Source organism: Hevea brasiliensis, chromosome 11, assembly GCF_030052815.1.
Source record: "Hevea brasiliensis isolate MT/VB/25A 57/8 chromosome 11, ASM3005281v1, whole genome shotgun sequence".
NCBI lineage: Eukaryota > Viridiplantae > Streptophyta > Magnoliopsida > Malpighiales > Euphorbiaceae > Hevea > Hevea brasiliensis.
In genome coordinates this window covers 54,129,102-54,152,397 of record NC_079503.1, presented here as the reverse complement: position 1 = coordinate 54,152,397, position 23,296 = coordinate 54,129,102, and the positions used below count along the sequence as shown (strand labels likewise).

General features: G+C 33.2%; 1 protein-coding gene across 2 annotated transcripts; it reads right to left on the bottom strand.

Annotated features, from left to right (window-relative positions):
• Positions 1-236: 236 nt before the first annotated feature.
• LOC110664451 (phosphoglycerate mutase-like protein 4) lies at positions 237-6,423 on the bottom strand. 2 transcript variants are annotated; one of them, XM_058130049.1, is made up of 7 exons: positions 6,266-6,422; positions 6,051-6,129; positions 5,313-5,363; positions 5,126-5,236; positions 4,360-4,491; positions 862-937; positions 237-775 (listed from the first exon to the last, which is right to left on the bottom strand). In XM_058130049.1, exons 1-7 carry the CDS (start codon positions 6,301-6,303, stop codon positions 552-554), a joined length of 711 nt encoding a protein of 236 aa, XP_057986032.1. In that variant the 5' UTR covers positions 6,304-6,422; the 3' UTR covers positions 237-551. The 2 variants fall into 2 exon arrangements, with proteins under 2 accessions (XP_057986032.1, XP_057986033.1); XM_058130050.1 differs by lacking the exon at positions 5,313-5,363 and having other exon boundaries at positions 6,266-6,423.
• Between the last annotated feature and the right edge of the window lie 16,873 nt (positions 6,424-23,296).

Below are 23,296 nucleotides of genomic sequence, written 5' to 3'. Positions count from 1 at the left end.
AACTGGAACTACCAATTCTGACCCGTAATGGGCCTAGCAGCCAGGTCTAGTATCCCAAGCTGCCATGAAGATGTGCAGGTGACCCGTCTCTATCATTCAACTTCGACTGCTGTGATTTTTCTTGCTAAAAAGAAGATCCTAATCAACCTCTTTGCCCTTGTTTCTGTTAAGCAACTAGAAATCACAGGTGAAATCCTAACTACTCTCAAAAAGACATCTATCAACATGATATTACATTCACAAAACCATGATTAATTCAATTTCATCAGACTGTATCAAATCCATACAAGCCATTGCCATTCAGATTAATAATCCTCACATCAAGACGAGGTGATTCTTTCACATTTATTAAGGCCAAAAAAATACTGCTGTTTCAGTTAATAAATGTTAGAACAGATCAGAGCCATATAGGTAAAGAATCATGAGAAAATAGTACCTTCCATAATGACAGAATGTGTCCTTCCTCATCTTATAGTTACTGCATTTCATTTACTTGGAGCACGGAATTAATTGCAAAGCACTCAGCAGCACTTCATCCGACCGAAAAAAAACTAACCAGAAGTTCTGTCGCCACCAAAACCAGATGCCAGATACTCTGTCTCATCAAGATGGCTAACATCACCCCAAATTTTAACAGTCCATTTGTCCCCATCGAATAAGTGAAAAACATTAATCGATGTGTTCAATACTTTCCCTGCGGGCTTATTATTTGGGCAAGCTCGCCTGTATAATGCCCTTATGACACCTCCATGAGTAACCACAACCACTCGCTCTCCTGCAATGAGAGCACACAACAATATAGAATTCTGCAAAATATCCTTGTGACAAAAAATGGATGAGACATGATCACTAATAGCATACCTCTATGCTTCCTAGCAATTCTTTGCAATGCAGATGTACTACGTTGATAAAGTTGATCAAGGCTTTCTCCACCACCCTGCACTTACAGTGAATTTGAGCAAGTGATAATTCTTATAATATTTAAAGCATTTTGGACATACCAAAAACACAAATTTCTATTAATCAATCTACAATAGCAATCCACTTTTCTACAGCATAGCAAATGCGCTAAAACACAGATCCTTACATAGAACCTGAAAAAATTTGTCATAATCAGCAAATAACTGGATGTCCAGACCATATGAATTAAACATCAGCAAATTCAACAGAGAAACAATCTGTAAGACTATTTAATACCATCAAAGCAAGTTTCATAACTAATTTGATTGGTTCCAGGAGAGTATCAATAATCACAGTAAGTTGAAATGCTACATATATTAGCTGTATTAATCAACAGCAAAGCAAGTTTATGATCTGCGATGATTATAGCCTGATTAAATCAGAATGATTTTTAACCCAAAAAAAATCATCAATATAATGAACTGTGAAATGCAATTACCCTTTTGAGAATAGATATATGAAATGTGTTAAGATATGTACCATAAATAGCTAGGATATGTGTATCTGTAGTGATTGTGTGAATATATTTATGTGCTAGAATCGTGGCTATAATTACGTATTTAATTAGGATTGTATTTTCTATTTAGTTGTCCTGTACAAATTATAAATTGACACCATTGGCTTGAGGAAATAATCAAACTCTTCAATCATTCTCAATATTCTTCTTCTGTTCTATTTTCTCACATGGTATCAGAGCGAAGAGTGTGTTAGACAAGCAAAGAAATTACCAAAATGAGCACTGCTAGAAGATTGCTGTTTGGCTATTTGATATTGCAAATCCTCTTTGTAATCATCTCCAGCTAATATGATAGAATCTGACACCTGATCCTTTCCATCGGATAATGGAAGAATACCATTTTCACTTGATTGAGCCATATGAGTAGTTGATCGGCCCACATTATTTGATTGAATGGGGCGTGGTGGTCAACCATGAAGGGCCCAACAAGTGTCTTGAGTGTGATTACTCTTATCACAATAAGTGCAATGGAGCCTTTTGCCCTTGCCTTTCTGATAAGTACTCTGTCTCGGTTGGTTTCCACTTTGTGCAGCTAAAACTAAAGATTCAATTCCAAAGAAATTATTCTTATTGAGTGAGATGCGTAGAAGCCTGACAGACACTTTCTCTAGAGTGGGAATAACCGGACTAGTTAATATCTGGTCTCTAACAGAATCAATGTCAAGTTTTAGCCCAATCAATGCCAAAACCATGAAGAACATGTCTCGCTGTTGCTCAGAAATATTATCAATACATGGCATAATAGAATTAAATTCATTTTTCAGTGATTCTACCTGTCCCAAATAACTAGACATATCCTGTTGATTTTGCTGCAGATGAACCATATCTGATACTACATTATAAATCGCTGCACATCATTTGTATATAAGGTTTTTGCCTTAGTCCAGACTTTGCCACAAGTTTTACAAGAATGAAAATATTAAGTAATTTTTGGTCTAGAGAATGCCACAAGAGACTATATAATTGAGCATCAATCTTAGTCCAATTAGCTCTATTTGTTAAAGCTATATCTATGGCATTTTTAACCAAGAGGTCATCATGCCCCTGCCCCATAAACCATAATTCCACTGATGCAGCCCAAGACAAATAATTTTGACTTTCTACTAATTTAACAGTAGTAATAGCCGGTGAATTACCAATGGAAGAAAATATGAGTTTGAGAATCTCAGAACCTATGTTGGATATGGGTGTGAGAATCTCAGAACCTGTGTTGGAGGCTGTATTTGAGGACTTCTCACTCTCAGACATGTTGGCAAGAGAAGCACACTGAAATGTTGCTCAGAAATACGTCAGAAAAGCCTACTGTATGAAGAGGTAGTGACAAAAAAGTGAGAAACAGGTGACGAGACCAGCGTGGTTAAGGCTGATCCTGGGTTAGGTAATCCACTAGGCTAGGCTATGACAGCCACGGACTCCAAAAAGGTGACCGGGAAAAGAGGGAAAGTTCCTCCCTATGAAGAGCTCCAGGACAAGGCCTATTATATGAAGACAGGGGTCATTCACAGATTATTGGTTACTCAGATGCAGATTGGGCAGGTTCTCCTTTAGACAAACGGTCTACTTCAGGATATTGCATTATGATTGGAGGTAATTTGATTTCTTAGAAAAGTAAGAAGCAAGATGTGGTTGCTAGGTCAAGTGCAGAAGCAGAAATATTAAGCTATGGCTTTGGCAACTTGTGAGCTTATATGGTTGAAACAACTTCAACAACAGTTAAAGTATGGGGAACTTAAACAAATGCAGCTAATCTGTGACAATCAAGCTGCACTTCATATTGCCTCTAATCCAGTGTTTCATGAGAGAACGAAACATATAGAGGTGGATTGCCATTTCATCAGACAAAAGATTGAATCTAGGTGTATTGCCACTAGCTTTGTTAGCTCAAATGACCAATTAGTAGATATCCTGCCAAAATCTCTCAGAGGCCATCGGATTGAATATATTTGCAACAAGTTTGGAGCATATGATTTGTACGCTCCAGCTTGAGGGGGAATGTTAAGATATGTGCCATAAGTAGCTAGGATATGTGTATCTGTAGTGATTGTGTGAATATATTTAGATGCTAGAATCGTGACTATAATTACGTATTTTATTAGGATTGTATTTTCTATTTAGTTGTCCTGTACAGATTGGCTTGAGGGAATAATCAAACTCTTGAGGGAATAATCAAACTTTTCAATCATTCTCAATATTCTTTTTCTGTTCTATTTTCTCACAAAATGAATGGCTTCAAACTCATTATCTAGCTCTACTTATTTGGACATCATCCTTTTTTATTTTTATTATTTTTTTCATTGAAGTAAGCATTATGAAACATAACTAAAAACCATAGCACATATTTAAGCTTTGAAATCCTGTTCCACTATAATCAGAGGATCTAACCAAAAATACTTGCTAAAACCTATTCATATGCCTTTGTGATAACTTTACTAGAGGCATATGGAATGTTCCAACATTAAATATTGTTTTCTTCCACCAATATTTTTCCCTTTGAGAAAAGAAAAAGAAAAGCTAAAACCTTGTTGAGTTGTTAAAAGACAACTATTTTGAGTCTTCAACAAATCATATAAAGCATATCTGGAGTTAATCTAGTAGCCAAAACTATCAAATAAAAAATATAAATACAAACTTTCTCAGAAAGACTGCTCTATCTCTCTGACTGTGATGCTATTGATGAATTACGCAACAATGGCAATCTAATCCCAGCTATAACCCTATTGTGCCATTATCTACTACTTCAGTAGGCAAAAGAAGAATTTAGGCTCCCATTCTAGGCCTATGGGCTGAATCAAGGAAGCCCAGCAATAAGGTTTCCAATATTGTGCCACCACAGAAAATAACACAATTCATAATTTATAGCATTAAGGTGTAGTTTGACTTACTGGGATAACTTGATTGGTTCTGTGGGATAAAAAGGCCTGGTAAGCGTTAGGACTAACTTTAGCAGCTTCACGTAGTACAAGGCCTTGAAGATCTCCCAAATGCCTTTCCCATAGGTTAGCATCTTTAATAACCTGAAATTTAACATGACCTTCATTAGAGGGAAAATTTGATAACTCTCACAGCATAAAGTTCAATATTAGTAAAATTATGGCCAAATTTGCCTTTTAAAAAAATAATGGACCCAAGTCTTCCCACCATGGGGCAAAAGAAGTTAAAAAGCCAAAATTCTAATGAATAAAAAAAAGCATTTTCTCTTTAGGTTATGTTCAAAAGCAAATATCTGTAAGATTTGCACTATAGAAATAATACAATGAGGAAACAAAAGAAACATTTCAGAAGGCAGTCTAAAAGAGGGAATAAAAAGATATACAAAATGGGGAGGGAAAGAAGAACACTGTCAGCCTTGATTGATTGGCAAAAGATGATTAGCTCAGTTCGTTATCAAAACCATTATACCATGTTCTTTATTGAGTTAATTAGCAAAAGATGACTAAATATATATGGTATGTTTTGTCTATTGCTGCTCCAATAGATGAAGTACGATTAAACTTGCCAAATAGATGAGCTAACTTACATAAATAGGAGATAATGTCAATGTGATAACTATAATCATATTATATTGCAAGTCCAAACAATCATTTCATCACATACATGTGACTAATCCTACAAAATGCAATTTCAGAATATAAGCATCCAGGTTGATACCTCTAGACCACCACAGCAGGCAGCAATAGTTTCTGCTGTCTCAAGAGCTCGTTTCAAATCAGAAGAATACACAGCAGAGATTTTAGGCTCCCTGGAAAGTCGAGCAGCCACCTTGAAGAAGAAAAGAAAATGCTGGTATTAGAACCAGAAACAGCACATCAATGTAGGTACAAGTCATATAACACACCTTAGATGCTTGTTGTCTCCCTACTTCATTCAAATCAACATCAAGATGTCCCTATGAAAACATGAATGATGGATAAATATAAGAAAAAAAAAAAAAAAAAAAAAAAAAAAAAAAGAAAAAGAAAACAAGTTAACCAGCAAGCATAGCAAAAACTAGAGGCACGTAGAAGATACAAGGTGGATTAATGGCCAACTGAGAGTGTGTAGCAAGTAGAAAGTCAAGCATATTCTCATGTCGCTACACTGTAAAAACCTCAAGTTCACTGAAAATATATGGGATTAAATCAATTAATAGAAACAAAATTGCAATACGGGAAATGCATTTTATTTTTTATACAACGCAATATAACAATCTACATATCATCTAATTACTGAATTAAGGTTATTTTTGGACTCAAACAATGCCTTTCCATTCAAAATCTATCTTTGGGTCATAAATGCCAAGTCTCATTTGTGCCCATATTGTGATCTTTATAATTTTATCTATTTACGCGCGATTGGATAAATTACATATATTCCCTTCTTGTTATGCCAATATGAATCATAAAAATGCATCAATTTACTTAATAATAGAATCATTCCATCATCATTTCACACCGTTTTAGCAGCTAAATAGAACCCAAAACACATACACAAAGTCACAACAATATAACTCAAGTCTCAAAATACTCAAACATTTATCCAACAAACCAGGCTCATTTTTAAACTCAAGTAATTCAAATTTTCAAAATCAATGTACCTGAATTCTTCCAACAGCATTCCACTCTGTTTCACCGTGACGAACTACAACAATCTCAGTATAAGCTCGATCCACAGACCTGAGTGCATCGAAACAGCACACAAAATTTTGATACGAAAAATTCCAATTCAGATTAAAAAAAAAAAGCATAAAATTAAAGAAAAAGAGAAAAGGAAACCAATGGAGCCAAAATGGAGAGCAAGAGAGAATCGAACCTGAAATTGGAGCCAGAAATGGATGGTGACTCGGCCATTTTGACTAGGTGAGTTAAAGCAATGTGGCGTTAAGCTAAGGCTTAGAAGTATGGTGTTGGTCACACAGAATTTTAAGCATACGGTAGAGCTGCTTGAATACGAGGCTGGAATTGCGAAAGAAGAAGAAAGGGGCCAAGCCCAATGGTCCAATGGACGGAAAATTCCAACTTGGATTTTTTTTTCTTTTAAGTTTTTAAACATGAAGGAATATTAAATTATATATATTTTTTTTAAACAAAGATATCTTGCTGACCATTTTTTAATTAAAAAAATGCTCATTTGAAAATGCATGCAATGTGGAATGAGCAGAAATTATAAATAGTGGATTTGGATCTAATTATATAAGCTTATGGAAGTAAAGAGCTAATTAATCAGGTAACTATAATTCCCTTAAAAGAAATTTTATTAATTTTTCCATCATGATGGTTGAAGTTTAATATCTATAGTATATATATTTATTTTAAGTTTGATCTTATATAAAAATTTATTTTAATAATACTTAAATTAAATATTTATATTAGAATTTATATATTTATTATATTACATAAAATATTCTAATTTGATTCAATTTAATTTTTTTTACGCCTCATTTAGATTGAGTGCAATGTGTTTTATTAAAATATCATATTATATCATATGATATTGTGTTATATGATATAGGATGATTTAATAATATTTTTCTTATTTAATTGGTATTGTAACACTCCCTTATTCAGTCTACAGTGTAGCCGAGCAAAAGAATGCCACATCGCATGCCAAAGCATCTAATCTTATCCTTTAAAATTTATTTCTTGATTCCATTCTATTAAAATTTAATAAAAAGGAATTTTTAACAGAAAAACTGCAAGAATTTCCCCGTATTATTAACGTTTGACCTGTTAAATAATTAACCTGTTTGAATATCTCAATTTTAATAACCATTCAATATCACAAATCATAATTCATAATCATTCACATTACAATTTCCATTCATGAATTTCTTTCATTTCATTATTTACAAGATGTACTTAATGTACATAACTTTACACAACTCAAAATTTAATTTACAACTTGTGTTTAATTATAACATATAGTAATGCATAATTGTGGGCCAATAATATATATATCAAAATGAAATATGAAGGTGACACTGGCTCTTACTACAGATCAACTCAAATCTTCTTGTCACAGAGTCTACTGGACTTCGTCACTTGAACCTGCGTGAGGAAAAATAATTGCGCTAAGCATTTTTTTTTAGCGGTACACTAATAGAAGAAAGTAAAATATACAAATAAAGGTAATAATTTTATACTTGAAGTAATATAAAGAAAATGCATATTTAATTAATCACGAATCATTTTAAAGGAAATAAATACTGTGTTATCAAATTTTTGGTTGTCACTTCATAGTTTAATCACATAATGAATTTTAAAACATTTCGCCATATTTTTCTTAATCTTTCGTATTTACACATTTTTATGATCTTTGAAAGTATTTATTTCTTTAGAATATTTCTTTTCTCTTTATCTTGATATTTAACTTTCTTATTTCAGTTCAATGCCCAAGTAACCTTTTACAGGATTAAGCGGATTTGATATAAGGGTTTTATGGGCACTGGACACATCGGTGCTTGCCAATAGTATCCAAGCATGAAAACCAAATGCAGTACTTCTAAATCTCATCCCTTCTTGGCATGTCAATCTATCCAACCCTTACACTACTGTCTAAGCATACTCGGGTTAATTTATCATTATTTGTAAGTCAACATTCTCATTATTTGATCATTCATTCATCATGGGAGCATAAGTTCCAAAATACCATTTCACATGTCATACATGATTTTCATGCCATTGGCACTCATTACCATTCATATTTTGAATCATTATGTTAATATTTCATAATTTCCAGAGTTATTGCCTTAAAATATTTAACATTTTTTGACCAAGGTATAGCAGGATTTAGGCCATACCCTCTTCATGAGATTTGTAGATCTATGTTTTAAGTTTATTTTAGCTTTGGAATCACTTAATTTGCATTTGTGTAGCTTAAGTTATAGCTATTTTACCAAAACTGGTCCAGTGACCAATTTCTAGTTTTCAGGGTATTCCAGAATTCAGGCAGATTCTGAACCCATTTTGTCAAGCTATTTTGGGTAAGTTGCAGTCATACTTTAACTTTGTGTTCTTCAGATAAATTGTTCTCTTATGTTTTAGGATTACATAGGTTTAAGAATCACTCAATTTGGGATTTTGTAGAGTGAGTTATGGCTAAAAGATCAACCTTGGTTCACAGATGCAGTATCCTGTGATTTCCAGGTTTTCACTTGAATTTTGCATTCAACATTTTAACATTCTACACTTAGAATTTAGGCAAGTTCCCTAAAACAAAGTTATAGGCCTATATCTTAGGTTTTTAGAATATTTTGAATCACTTCAATTGGATTTATATAATGAAAGTTATGCCCTGTTTACACAGGGGTCACAGGGCATTTTGCTGGAATCATAGGAAATTTCAGTTTCAGTAATATGGACTTTCTCTAAAAATTGACCAATTTATAATTAGAACTGGGTAGTTTGTTCTTCATGAATGTTGTTCTTTTATGCCTCAACTTTCTAACAAAATAAAAATCACCTCATTTGGAGTTTCCTAGTGTAAGTTATACTCATTTTAGTGTGTACTATTTATTTGGTCATTTTCCAAGATTCCAGATTTTCATTTTTGGAGTCAACTCAGAATTCAAGTGACTTTCGATTAGTTTTAGGCCAAGTGTTCTCATGAAAAATTCAGTATTTTGTCTTATCTTTAATTTGGCTTTGGTTTCACATCAATTGAAGTTATCTAGCTCAAGTTATGAGCATTTGAACTCACTAAAGTTAGGCTATCCCGGAGCAGTCCGAATCCACCACTCTACATTCACTCATTGTTTTGGCATTTCATCAACATTTCATAATAATAGCACACTAAATGGTCTTAATTTAGGCATAAACACATCAAATAGGGCATAGGAATTAAAAACCCTAATTTCATGAAGCCCTAATTTCAAATTATTATAACTTAGAAATTCATTAAAAATCATAGCACTAACCTTAATCACAAGTTTCAATCAACTCCCAATCAACCTTCAAACCAACCAAAACTTTGTCTTCCAACTTGTAGAACACTTTCAGTCCTTTCTAACCAATATTCTGTAGCCACCGGTTTATCCTCTTTCTTTCCTTTAAAATCCATAGCCTCGTACTCTCGGAGCTTTTCTAATAGTGACCTTTGTGTGGGCTACGCTTGAGTCCTTATCACTTATCTAAGCAAATCAGCCATCTGCTAGAAAAATTACTACTGAGGTTCTGCAGGCTGCCCAATAAGTAACTGTTACATAATCTCTCACCTCTATGATATTACTACTCTCTAGGGCATAACTCTCCACTTCTTCTTCATTAGCCCATGGAGCATCAGGATCCATCTTACCAATCTAAAATAGACAGGAGAATAGATCTGCATTAGTGTCACCTTGATTCTTAATGAATTCAATGCATGACATGAACTTTATGTCTTTTTATCTATCTAGGTCAAGGAATGCCTAAACCATGCTCTGATACCACAAAATGTAACACCCTTTTATCCTTTAAAATTTATTTCTTGATTCCATTCTATTATAATTTAATACAAGGAATTTTTAACAGAAAAACTATAAGAGTTTCCCTGCATTATTAATGTTTGACCTGTTAAATAATTAGCCTGTTTGAATATCTCAATTTTAATAACCATTCAATATCACAAATCATAATTCATAATCATTCACATAAGCATTTCCATTCATGAATTTCTTTCATTTCATTATTTACAAGATGTACTTAATGTACATAATTTTATACAACTCAAAATTTAATTTACAACTTGTGTTTAATTATAACATATAGTCATGCATAATTTTGGGCCAATAATATATATATCAAAATAAAATATGGGGGTGACACTGGCTCCTACTGCAGATCAACTCAAATCTTCCTATCATAGAGTCTACTGGATTTCATCACTTGAACCTGCGCGAGGAAAAATCATCGCGCTAAGCATTTCTGCTTAATAGTGCACTAATAGAATGAAAGTACAATATACAAATAAAGGTAATAATTTCATACTTGAAGTAATATAAAGAAAATGTATATTTAATTAATCATGAATCATTTTAAAGGAAATAAAGACCGTGTTATCAAATTTTTGGTTGTCACTTCGTAGTTTAATCACATAATGAATTTGAAGACTTTTCACCATATTTTTCTTGATCTCTCGTGTTTAAACATTTTTGTGATCTTTGAAAGCATTTATTTCTTTGGGATCTTTCTTTCTCTTTATCTTGATATTTAACTTTCTTATTTCAATTCAGTGCCCAAGTAACCTTTTATAGGATTGATCGGATTGGATATACAGGTTTTACGGGCACTAGACACATTGGTGCCTTGGGCCGTCATACCATCGGACACATCGGTGCCTACCAGGTATGCTATGTAAATCAGGCGTAAAAGCTAAAGGAATAATCATATTGGATACATCAGTACCTGCCAATGATTGTTCAAAGAAATCATGAACATTGGATTAGCATATCGGACACATCGGTGCCTGCCAATGGTATCCAGGCATAAAAGCCAAATGCAGTACTGCTAAATCTCATTCCTTCTTAGCATGCCAATCTATCCAACCCTTACACTACTGTCTAGGCATACTCAGGCTAATTTACCATTATTTGCAAGTCAACATTCTTATTATTTCATCATTCATTCATCATGTGAGCATAAGTTCCAAAACACCATTTCACATGTCATACATGATTTTCACATCATTGGCATTCATTACCATTCATATTTTGAATCCTTATGTTAACATCTCATAATTTATAGAGTTATTACCTCAACTTCTCTAACACTTTTGACCAAGGTATAGCAGGAATTAGGCCATACCCTCTTCATGCAATTTGTAGATCTATGTTTTAGGTTTATTTTGGTTTCGGAATCACTTAATTTGCATTTGTGTAGCTTAAATTATGCCTATTTTACCAAAATTGGTCTAGTAACCAATTTCCAGTTTTCAAGGCATTCCAGAATTTAGGCAGAATTCAAGCTATTTTGGATAGGTTGCAATCATAATTTAACTTTGTGTTATTCATAAAAATTATTCTCCTATGTCTTAGGATTACGCAAATTTAATAATCACTCAATTTGGGGTTTTGTAGAGTGAGTTATGGCTAAAAGATTAACCCTAGTTCACGGATGCAGTATCCTATGATTTCTAGGTTTTAAGGTTTTCACCTCAAATTTGCATTCAACATTTTAACATTGTACACCCAGAATTTAGGCAAGGTCCCTAAAACAAAGTTGTAGGCCTATATCTTAGGTCTCCAGAATATTTTAAATCACTTCAATTGGATTTATACAATGAAAGTTATCCCCTGTTTACTACACGGGGGTCATAGGCCATTTTGCTGGAATCACAGGAAATTTCAGTTTCAGCAATATGGACTTTGTTTAAAAATTTGACCAATTTACAATTAGAACTGGGCAGTTTGTTCTTCATGAAGGTTGTTCTTTTATGCCTCAGCTTTCTAACAAAACAAAAATCACCTCATTTGGAGTTTCCTAGTGTAAGTTATACTTATTTTAGTGTGCACTATTCATTTGGTCATTTTCCAGGATTCCAGATTTCCATTTTTAGAGTCAACTCAGAATTCAAGTGACTTCCAATTAGTTTTAGGTCAAGTGTTCTCATGAAAAATTCAGTATTTTGTCTTATCTTTAATTTGGCTTTAGTTTCATATCAATTGAAGTTGTCTAGCTTAAGTTATGAGCATTTGAACTCATTAGAGTCAGGCTGTCCTGGAGCAGTCCAAATCAACTACATTCCCTCATTTGTTTTGGCATTTCATCAATATTTCATAACAATAGCACATCAAATGGTCTTAATTTAGGCATAAACACATCAAATAGGGCATAAGAATTGAAAACTCTAATTTTATGAAAACCTAATTTCAAATTACTATAACTTAGAAATTCATTAAAAATCATAGCACTAACCTTAATCACAAGCTTTAATCAACTCCCAATCAACCTTCAAACCAACCAAAACTTGGTCTTCTAACTTGAATTCACCCTTGACCAAAAACTCTAATCCAATTTCATCCATGATCCAAATCAATTTCATGGAAATTTTCACAATTAAACTTGAATATCATCAATTCCACAACTAATCAAGCTCAAAGCACAGCTTACCTCAATTGGGTAGAATTTCACTTTACCAAAATCCTCCAAATTCCTTGAGTTTCTTGTGAGCTTTCTTCAAATCAAGCCTCAATTTAGTGTTTTCTTTTGATTTCCTAACGAAATTATGGAGGAAATTAGGGTTTTAAAGCTTAGTGGTGAGTAACAATGGTGGAAGAAGAAAAGAAAATGAGAGAAAGAGATAAGATGGCAGACGGCTGGACTTGGAAGATGAGGTTGCTGAATTTTTTTTTTTTTTATAGATATTTATGATTATTTATTGGATAATGGCATTTTTGTAATTAAGGAAAAATGGCAAAATTGTAATTTAGTTGAAATCTACGATCATTACAATTTGACTTTCACTAATTATTTTTAATTTTTCTTAATCTTGATTAGTTTAATTAAGCTAACTTCATTAACTCAATTCATCTCATTTTTTGTCAATTTTGAGCTCTTAAATTTGGTTGATCAAAATTTTGTCTTACCGAGTTTCTGTCTGTCTTTTCTATAATACCCGATATGTCCTTATCTTCCTTTTTCACGTTAACTTTTAATTTACTTATTTGTGCTTATTTCTTTTCATTTTCTTGACTTATTAATTCATAATAATTCCTCAATTAATCCTTTATTAAGGATCTTGCAAGGTCATACATAAATTTAAGTAGCAACCAGACCTATGGTCACTTCCTAGTGAAGTTACTCATCGCCGAGAACTTGTGCTCATTTAACCGATTTGTACTCCACTTCTTTTATTTTTCTTCAACCTTAATTGATCTTTATTTAATTTAATCTCACTCTAGTTTAAGTGTAGTTTTAGACATTCTAGTTGTCCGAATAGACTTTAATTGCTGGAACAGTGGAATGTACGGATTTGCCTATAGTGAGGATGTTACACGTAAGATGAAATATATATAAATATTATTAAAATACCCTTATTGTTATTTTAAATAAATGATATTTTAAATATATGAATGGTTATTGTATATAATACTAATATAAAAATTTAAATCCATCCCAAACTACCAAATAGTGGTTTGAAATCTGTAATAAAATGATGGTTAATCTAAATAAACAATGAGTATAATCATATGATACAATATAAAACTGTGATAAACTATCATCAAAATAAGGGGTTAATCAAAATGGTTTAATTATGAAAATCCGTTAAATGCAGTTTTCAATTTTATGATTTGATTTGATTCGAAATAGAATTAACTGATTGCACTTGCACACCCTTAATTAAATTAGTAAATCGAACAAACTTGGCAATAGCAACTCGATGACTTCCAAGTGATTCTATCCAGCCACACCATATTTGATGGAAAATCACAAGGCATGTTTTTTCCAACATTATTATGCAAAGAACATTATAGATACATGCAGGTGCAGCCTGCAGGTAAAATCTATCCTCACTCCTCCATCACTAGCATGATCTTTGATACTTCTGGCTTATGTTGGAACTACTATGCTCTTATTCTTCCTTTGTTTTTGTGCAACAAGATTGTAATTTGGGTAGCTCATAATTAATATTGGCTGAGAAAGCTCTTCTTTAAGAATCGTCTTTCTATTCCTTTCTTTTATTGCATGTATAGAGACCATGGTTGTTGAAATTTCCAACCTTGGATTTGAAAAAAAAAAAAATTTCCTTCTTGGTTCTTGCTCTCGACTGATGATGCATTGCTAGAGATCAATGTGTCATCTCCACCTTGAACTTGAATAGAAAAATATAAATATTAAGCCAATGAATGAATGGGTTTCGGTAGAATGTGCATCAAAACATGAGATATGACATTTTCCTCACAAGTTCGACAATGAAAGCAAGACTCTCCTATGAATTTTGGTTGTCCTTTTCAGTCCATTTTTGAGAATGTTTATATATTTATATTGATGGATACCCATCAATCAAGAACAACAATAAATTGAAAAAAGTAATGAGCTAGCTAGCAAATATCATTTTTACTTCAAGAAATAATGTGGGCGTATGATGAAGAAACAGGAGAGAGCTACAAGTACAAAATAGGGGAATTGAAGGAGCAACCTCGTGGTACTGGGACAAAAAAGGCAAAATTAATTGATATCAAAGAAGAATTGCATAGAGCTAAAGACAATGCTAATCGTGGTTAGACTCCAAGCCTCTCATTGATGAGCTTGAGAAACCACAAGCAAATCTTACAAGTGCTAGAAACCAAACTTCTATGCCTAATATTGTAATCTCAGAGCTCCAATCTCAGCATGAGGCTATCAGTGTTGAAATCAAAACAAAAATGGAGGAAGAAACCAAGTCCAAGAAGATGATCAATGAAATAACCTAGGACCTAGAATGAAAACACGAGGAATCAGAACTCATCAAAAAGGATGCAGATGAAAAGCATAGAACAAGATGTGACCCTAGGTGAAAATTTTTGAATTCAATGGTATAAACTTGTGTTTTTCACGCTTCCGTTCCTTCAATTGGTATCAGAGCCACTATATTTGCCATTTAGATTATTGATTATATGATTTAATTGTGTGATTTGATCATGAGATGATTGATCCATTGCTGGTTGCAATGGATGTGTGGCGGCACACATGGTGAAGCCACCATTGGTGGCGGCAACAATGGTTCTTCAAAGTGGCACAAGGTTTGCTTTTTAATTTGCAGTTGTTGTATGATCTAAAAACTTATCCTATGTCTAATTAAATTGTTTAATTAGAATTTTAATCACACAATTAAATTATGATTCAAATCAGAATTTTAAAAAATTGTTTGAATGTGATTCAAATCTGAATTTTAAAAGTTGTTTGAATGTGATTCAAATCTGAATTTTTAAAGTTGTTTGAATCATATTTAAATCTGATTTTTTTTTAAATTGATTAAATAAAATTCAGATCTGATTTTATAAAAAATGTTTGAATGTGATTCAAATCTGATTTTTTAAAAAAATGTTTGAATGTGATTCAAATCTGAATTTTTAAAGTTGTTTGAATGTGATTCAAATATGAATTTTTAAATTTGTTTGAATGAGATTCAAATCTAAATTTTTAAATTTATTTAAATCATATTCAAATCTGGTTTTTTAATTTGAATATGAGATATTCAATTTAATTTAAGTATGTATGTTTTATTTAATTGTTAAATAGTGATATGCATGATGGATGATCATTGACTATAAAAGACCAATGTGATTGGATTTATTTCTTTTATGTTTCTTTGGGATTGTAAATTAATTAATTTATTTTAATTTATTTTGGGCATGTATTATTAAGTTTGTAATAATTTTTGGGTTTTAATTTCATTTATTTAAGTTCTTGTAAATTCGCCTTGGTATGCCAAGGATTACCATGTAATATTGGATTGCAAGAAGTTCAAGGAGGTCAAGAGCACTGGTGGGACCAGTGGGAGGAATTCAAGATCAAGTGTTGATTATGTACTCCTTCAGCAACTCTTGTAAAATGAATGAATGAATGAAATAAATACACCTAGGAATGCCCTGATTCAATTCTTGGTGGCTCAGAATTGAATCCCTTAGAAAGTCCATGATCATACCATATTTATTGCTTATCCATGAATGCATGAGATGTATGAGAATGTATGCTATTTTATGATATATGCATGCTAATTGGATAATGTGCAAAGTGAGACCTTAATAGTAATTAGAATGACCATAAAATCTTCCAAACAAATGATTAAGTTGGAAATGTTATAATTAAAGTAATTATAACATAGGCCCTCCATTAGGGCAATTATTTTAAGAAATTTTAAATAGTTGCATAAGATGCAATTAATTTAAGAGATTTTCTTAAGAATAATTGTTAAGCATGAGATGTTGTAAATATGTAAATGGTTTGGTGGCCAATATTGGATGTACCTAAGGACATTAAAATTATTTGCATAATTACTGGCTCAATGGGATCAATTTAACTAATGCAAGATAAGTCAATGATGGATGTACTTGAGATTTTGAGCATTAGGGGCTAGGTAAAGGATTGAACCTCACACGAGATGTGACGGGCAAGGAGTTGCTCACTTATAGTTTATTGTAATTCCAATAATGGATGTACCTGAGGATGATCAATAGAATTATAAGAATTCAATCACCCACTAGAAATCCATCCAACTAGGATTTCCGTTTTCTACTTTGGAAGTGTAGGATTCGCTAAGTTAATGGGAGGACCAATTTGATTAAAAGACCATAATCATTTTAGTTAATTATATGATATATTTACTAATTAATCTGGTTATTTTCTGCAGTTAATTTTCTGATAAAAATGAGCATAAAACAACCACCACCATCCAATATCCTTGCAAGCATACTTGATCACAATAGGTTGACAGGACCTAATATGTCTGATTGGTTAAGAAATTTGAAACTTGTCCTGAACCTTGAACATATAGGATATGTTCTAGATTCAAATGTTCCTGGTCCCTTACCTCCAAAGGCCACACAAGAGGAACATGAAACTTTGGATAAGTGGCAGGAGCATGATATGAGAGCTAAGTGTTACATGCTTGCTTCCATGAGTAATGAGTTACAGAAGCAACATGAGAACATGCAGAGTGCGAGTGAGATCCTCCTTCACCTACAAGAGTTGTATGGTGAGCACAGCAGGAATGCTAGGTATGAGATATCTAGACAGCTATTCCGTATGAGGATATCTGAGGGACAGAATGTTGGGGATCATGTCCATAAGATGATTCGGCTGATTGAGCAGTTGGAACATCTTGACTTCAACATGGATTTCCAACTACAGACGGATTTGATCCTTCAGTCTCTTCCTGAGTCTTTTGGGAATTTTGTGACAAATTTCCATATGACTAAACAGGAATGCACCTTAGCTGGTTTACTCAACATGCTAGTTATTGCCCAAAAGAATATGCCGAGCAATAAAGGAAAAGAGGTAGCTTTGGTTGCATCTTTTTCTGCTGGAAAGTCCAACAAGAAGAAGGGCAATAAGAAAAAGAAACCTTAGATTCCTGGTCCTTCCAAGAAAATAGCTAAACAGAAAGGAAAGACCAAAGCTGATAAAGGCAAAGGAAAGTGTTTCCACTACCAACAGGAAAGTGTTTCCATTGCCAGTAAGAAAGTGTTTCCACTGGCCAGAGTATAGCAATCTAAATGAATGCAATGCCATGGTGAAAACCAACTCAAGTTCAAAATATATTTGACACTTAAGGTTATGTCATGTTGCAGAAGATAGGATTGCAAAACTGGAGAAAATGGGGATTCTATCCTCATTGGGCTCTGAGCCTACTCCAACTTATGAATCTTGCCTTCAGGGCAAAATGACTAGATCACCCTTTGTTAGACAAGGGCTAAGAGCTGAAAAATATTTTGGAGCTAATACATAGTGAAGTATATGGTCCATTTAAAGAAATGGCTAGAGGGGGTTTTCATTATTTTATTACCTTTACTGATGATAAATCAAGGTTTGGGTATTTGTATTTGATGAAATACAAACATGAATCTTTTGAAAAGTTTAAAGAATTTAAATCTGAAGTAGAAAATCAAACAGGAAAGAGCATTAAAGCTCTTCGATCAGATCGTGGAGGTGAATATTAAGTACTGAATTTGATGAATACTTGAGAGAGCATGGCATTGTTTCTCAGCTGACTCCTCCAGGAACGCCACAATTGAATGGTGTATCTGAAAGGAGAAATCGTACCCTATTGGATATGGTACGTAGTATGATGAGCTATACTGATATGCCAATCTTCTTTTGGGGATTTGCATTAGAATCAGCTTTGTATATTCTGAATAGGATTCCATCAAAATCAGTTTCTTCCACACCTTATGAGATATGGCATGGAAGAAAACCAAGTCTTAAGCATGTTAAGATTTGGGGTTGTCCAGCTTATATCAAAAAGCTGAACACTGATAAATTGGAGACCAGATCAGAAAAAGATCGATTTGTTAGATATCCAAAAGATAGTTTTGGATATCCAAAAGATAGTTTTGGATATTATTTTTATTTGCCTACTTCACAAAAGGTTGTGATAAGTAGAGATGCCACATTTCTTGAACAACAGTTTGTTCAAAAAGGAGGCAAAGGAAGGCAAATAGAGTTAGAATTGGAGAATTCTAACCAACCAACAGATCAGATGGATATAGATCCATCTAGTCAACCTATACCCATTGATGAAACATCTACAGCTATTCCTCGTAGAACAACCAGGGTATCTCACCTACCAGTGAGATATGGTTTTCTTCATGAAGAAGAACAAGAGTTGTCTACTCATGAAGAAGTAGATCATGGAGATGTCCACTTACTTATGAAGAAGCTATATCAGATATAGACTCTTCAAAATGGATTGATGCTATGAAATCCGAGATTGATTCCATGTATAAGAATCAAGTTTGGGATCTTGTTGACCTACCTGAAGGTATTGTACTTATAGGGAACAAATGGGTTTTCAAGAAGAAAATTGGTTCTGATGGAAAGATAGAGACCTATAAGGCAAGGCTAGTAGCGAAAGGGTTTCGCCAAAGGCAATGAATCGACTATGAGGAGACTTTCTCGCCTGTTGCCATGCTTAAATCAATTAGGATTTTATTAGCAATAGCTGCATACTATGATTATGAGATTTGGCAGATGGATGTCAAAACAACTTTTCTCAATGGATACATTGAAGAAAACATTTTCATGGAACAACCTAGGGGTTTTGAATCCCAAGATGGTTCCAAGGTATGCAAGCTAAAGCGATCCATTTATGGGTTGAAACAAGCTTCGAGGAGTTGGAACATCCATTTTAATGAAGCCATTAAATCCTTTGGTTTTATCAAAAATGAGGATGAGCCATGTGTATATAAGAAGGTTAGTGACAGTGCTATCACTTTCCTTGTCTTATATGTGGATGACATACTGTTGATGGGTAATGACACAAGTATGTTGACGACTATAAAGGTATGGTTGTCAAATACATTCTCTATGAAAGACTTAGGGGAGGCAACCTATATTCTTGGGATTCGCATCTATAGAGATAGAGCGAAAAGAATAATTAGTTTATCTCAAAGTCCATACTTGGAAAAGGTGTTAAAGAGGTTTAACATGCTTGATTCCAAGAGAGGATTGTTACCAGTAAGACATGGTATCCACCTTTCTAAAGAGATGTCTCCAAAGACACCTGAAGAAAGAGATAAGATGGCCAGGATTCCATATGCTTCGGCTATTGGAAGTTTAATGTATGCAATGTTGCGTACTAGGCCGGATATCACATATGCTATTAGTTTGACTAGCAGGTATCAATCCAATCCAGGTTTAGAACACTAGATAGCTGTGAAGAATATCCTTAAGTACTTGAGAAGAACTAAGGATTTATTCTTGATTTATGGAGGTGGAGACTTGCAATTGGATGGTTATACTGATTCTGATTTCCAATCAGATATCGATGATAGAAAGTCTACCTCTAGATATGTGTTCATTTGTAATGGAGGTGTAGTTAGTTGGAAGAGTTCCAAGCAGAGCACGACTGCAGATTCCACTACAGAGGCTGAGTATATTGGTGCATCAGATGCTGCAAAGGAAGCTGTTTGGATAAAGAAGTTCGTGATAGAACTTACAGTAGTTCCTTCCATTGAATCAGCAGTTCCACTACATTGTGACAACAATGGAGCAGTCATACAGGCTAAGGAACTAAGGTCTCACCCAAAATCCAAACACATAGAAAGGCACTACCACATTATCAGAGATATAGTTGGGCAAGGCGATATAGCCATGCAGAAAATATAACATCAGCTGAAAAACCAGCTGATCCATTCACTAAGCCTTTGTCACAAGCTCAGTTAGACTGACATCTTGAGAAGATGGGTCTAAGGTATTGTAATTAATGGCTTCAGTGCTAGTGGGAGATTGTTAGTAGTATGCCCTAGAGCATATTATTTAGTATGTATCTTGTACATATTTTTATTAATAAAAGGCATTTCCACTTTTCCGTTTACATAATATATTTATGTGTAATAGAAAAGGTCCATTGATATTTTGTTAGAAATATTATTCTTAAGTTGTTAAGAATATGAGTGACAATATTTCTAGCACAAAGTATCATAAATTGGTTCACAATCGATGATACTTCATAATAAGGACATGACTTATCCAGAAAGATTGTATTCATGTTTGTTCCCAAGTTATTTATATGAGATATAAATAAGATAGAATGGTGAGTCTCATGCCATATAAGAAACATGATAGGCACTTATAAATGATAAGTAGGCCGAACCAGTGACACTTATGACAAGCACATGGAGTTTACTCTTGTCAATGTTTTATCATAAATCATATCAGTGCATATAATCTTTAGACCTGAGATAGCATAGTTATCTTGTATATAGGTAGTTTGAGTTTGATACTGCTTTCATACTTGTACTATGTATGGGTATATGGGCATGTGTTAGCTCCTACTAGTTATTTATGGAGGTAGGTGTTGATCAAGATGGAATCTGTTCCTCTAAGTAAATAGAGATAAAATCCTATGTTCATTTAATTATTCTTGATGTTTCAAGTGGCCAGGACAGATAGATTTATACTGAAAAGAGTTTCTGATGAGAAAATCTTTTTAATCAAGAATTGGAATTAAAAGAGAATATAATATTCATAGCAAATGGAGTTTGACATAAACCATGACTCCAGCTTGAGTTGGGATTTTGTAACAGAGAGATTCTAGTGCATAGTAACATATGATTATAGGTTCATTTAAGGTAAACCTTATTACTAATTGGGTGGCCATGGCATGCTATGCTAGGTGTTAACCATTGTCTATGAGGTTCATAAAATGATTTAGAGAAATCATTTATGGTAAGAAAGAGTTCTGATGATATTAAGAGTTGATATCATGTCTCATTGCCAATTAGTGATGAGCCTAGTAAGTCACACACATACACAAGTTATCACCTATTTAAATATGATTTAATTAATTAATTAAAGAGTTTAATTGATTAATTAAATAGGTTTGGTTTGCAATTAAATTGCAAAGTCCCTAGCATGACTTGAAACCAAATCTAGATTATTGGATGTGTAGTATAAATTAAATTTATATTTAAAGTATTTAAATATGAATTTAATTAATGAAAAATTAATTAATAGAGATTAATTAATTAATTTATATTTGATATAAATTAATTAGAAGAAGAAAAATAATTATTTTGGGTTAAGAACTCAAAATTAAGACATAGGGGCATTTTGGCCATTTCACAGTGTGACACGTGGCACCATGAGATGGTGACACATGAGATTACACATAAACTTGCCAAATGTTTTTTTAATCATGTAAGATGATTAAAATCAAGATTAAATATAGGTTTGACACTTGGCACAATGTGATTGGGTCACTTAAACCTAGAGCTAATCAAAGGGTGACATGTGACAAGGGTTTAATGTGTTAACCTAGCTATTTAAGTGTAGTTATGAAAAGAAAAAATAACTAGCAGCCACTCCTCTCCTTTGTCACGCCACTTTGAGGCTTTTCATCTATTCTTCTTCATCTCTCATCAATTCAAAGAGATTAGCCATCAATCTCTTGAATTAAGAACACTAGAAATTGTTTCTAGTGTCCTGTTTACATCTCTAATATCTTAAAAGGCAGAACTTGAATTTCTAATTAATAGAAAAGGCTTTAGAAGCTGTTCAAGGGTGTTCTTGGTGTGGACAAGCTAGAGGGACAACATCTGGTGCTTTGAAGACGAATCTCAAAGGCGCAGACATGCTGCAGTGCATCAAGAGGTTAGTGTAATCATTCTTGATTTAATCTAGGGTTCTAAAATTAATCTGATTAATTTTAAAATCTTAAATGACAAATACAGATCCAAAAACATATTAAAAGAGTTTTAATATGTTGTTTAGCATTGAAATCAAATAGATAAAAATAAATCTTGCATGATGCATGTGACCCTAGGTGAAAATTTTTGAATTCAATGGTATAAACTTGTGTTTTTCACGCTTCCGTTCCTTCACAAGATTGAAGCTAAAACAAGTCTTGAGGATGAGAAGGCAGAGTCTATGAACATTACAGCTGACGCTGTGAGCCATCAGTTTAGAATCTGAAGCTTTTGGAGCAACTGCAACAGAGGCATTAGCACACATTAAGAGTTCAGGAACAGATAATACTATTGTTTGAATCAGTCAAGAAAAGTATCATGCCTTAACAAGAAGAGCCAAAGAAGAAATAACACTTGCAGAATGGAGGGTTTTTGTGTCCATGGAACAGAAACTTGCAGCTGAGGAAAGCCGAAACTTTGCATTATCAAGATTGAAGGAACCAAGGAGAAAGAAAAGTAATAGAGAGGAAAAGATTATAAATGAAGAGGAAGTTGAAGAACAACAATCTCCAATCGAAGTCATGAACAATGGAATCGCTTTTCCTAAAGCCGGAGCTAAAGCAATTACGAAATCCAAGCGGAGGACGCCACATCAATAGAGAAGAAAATCAGTAATAAAAAAACAAGAAAAAGAAACTATCCATTTTTAATCAAATACGAAGTTTTCTTGTTCGAAGTATTGCAAGATTGTTTAGATAACCTGAGAGGATTATGGAAAATAGTATGTGAAAATTAATTCATATATCTCTTAAATTGAAGGTCCTTTCATCTAACTTTTTGTAATTTTTTTATTTAATTTTTTTTTTCTCTTTTTTACAAAAATCCATAAGAAGAGTTAAAATTTTTGATTTTATGAAATATAGAAATATTTTAATCTAATTTTAAAAAATATAAATTAAATAATTAATTTTAATAAAAATAGATACCGAATAATAATTTACCCATAATAATTTCATTATCCTCTAAAAGAAATGAGCAGT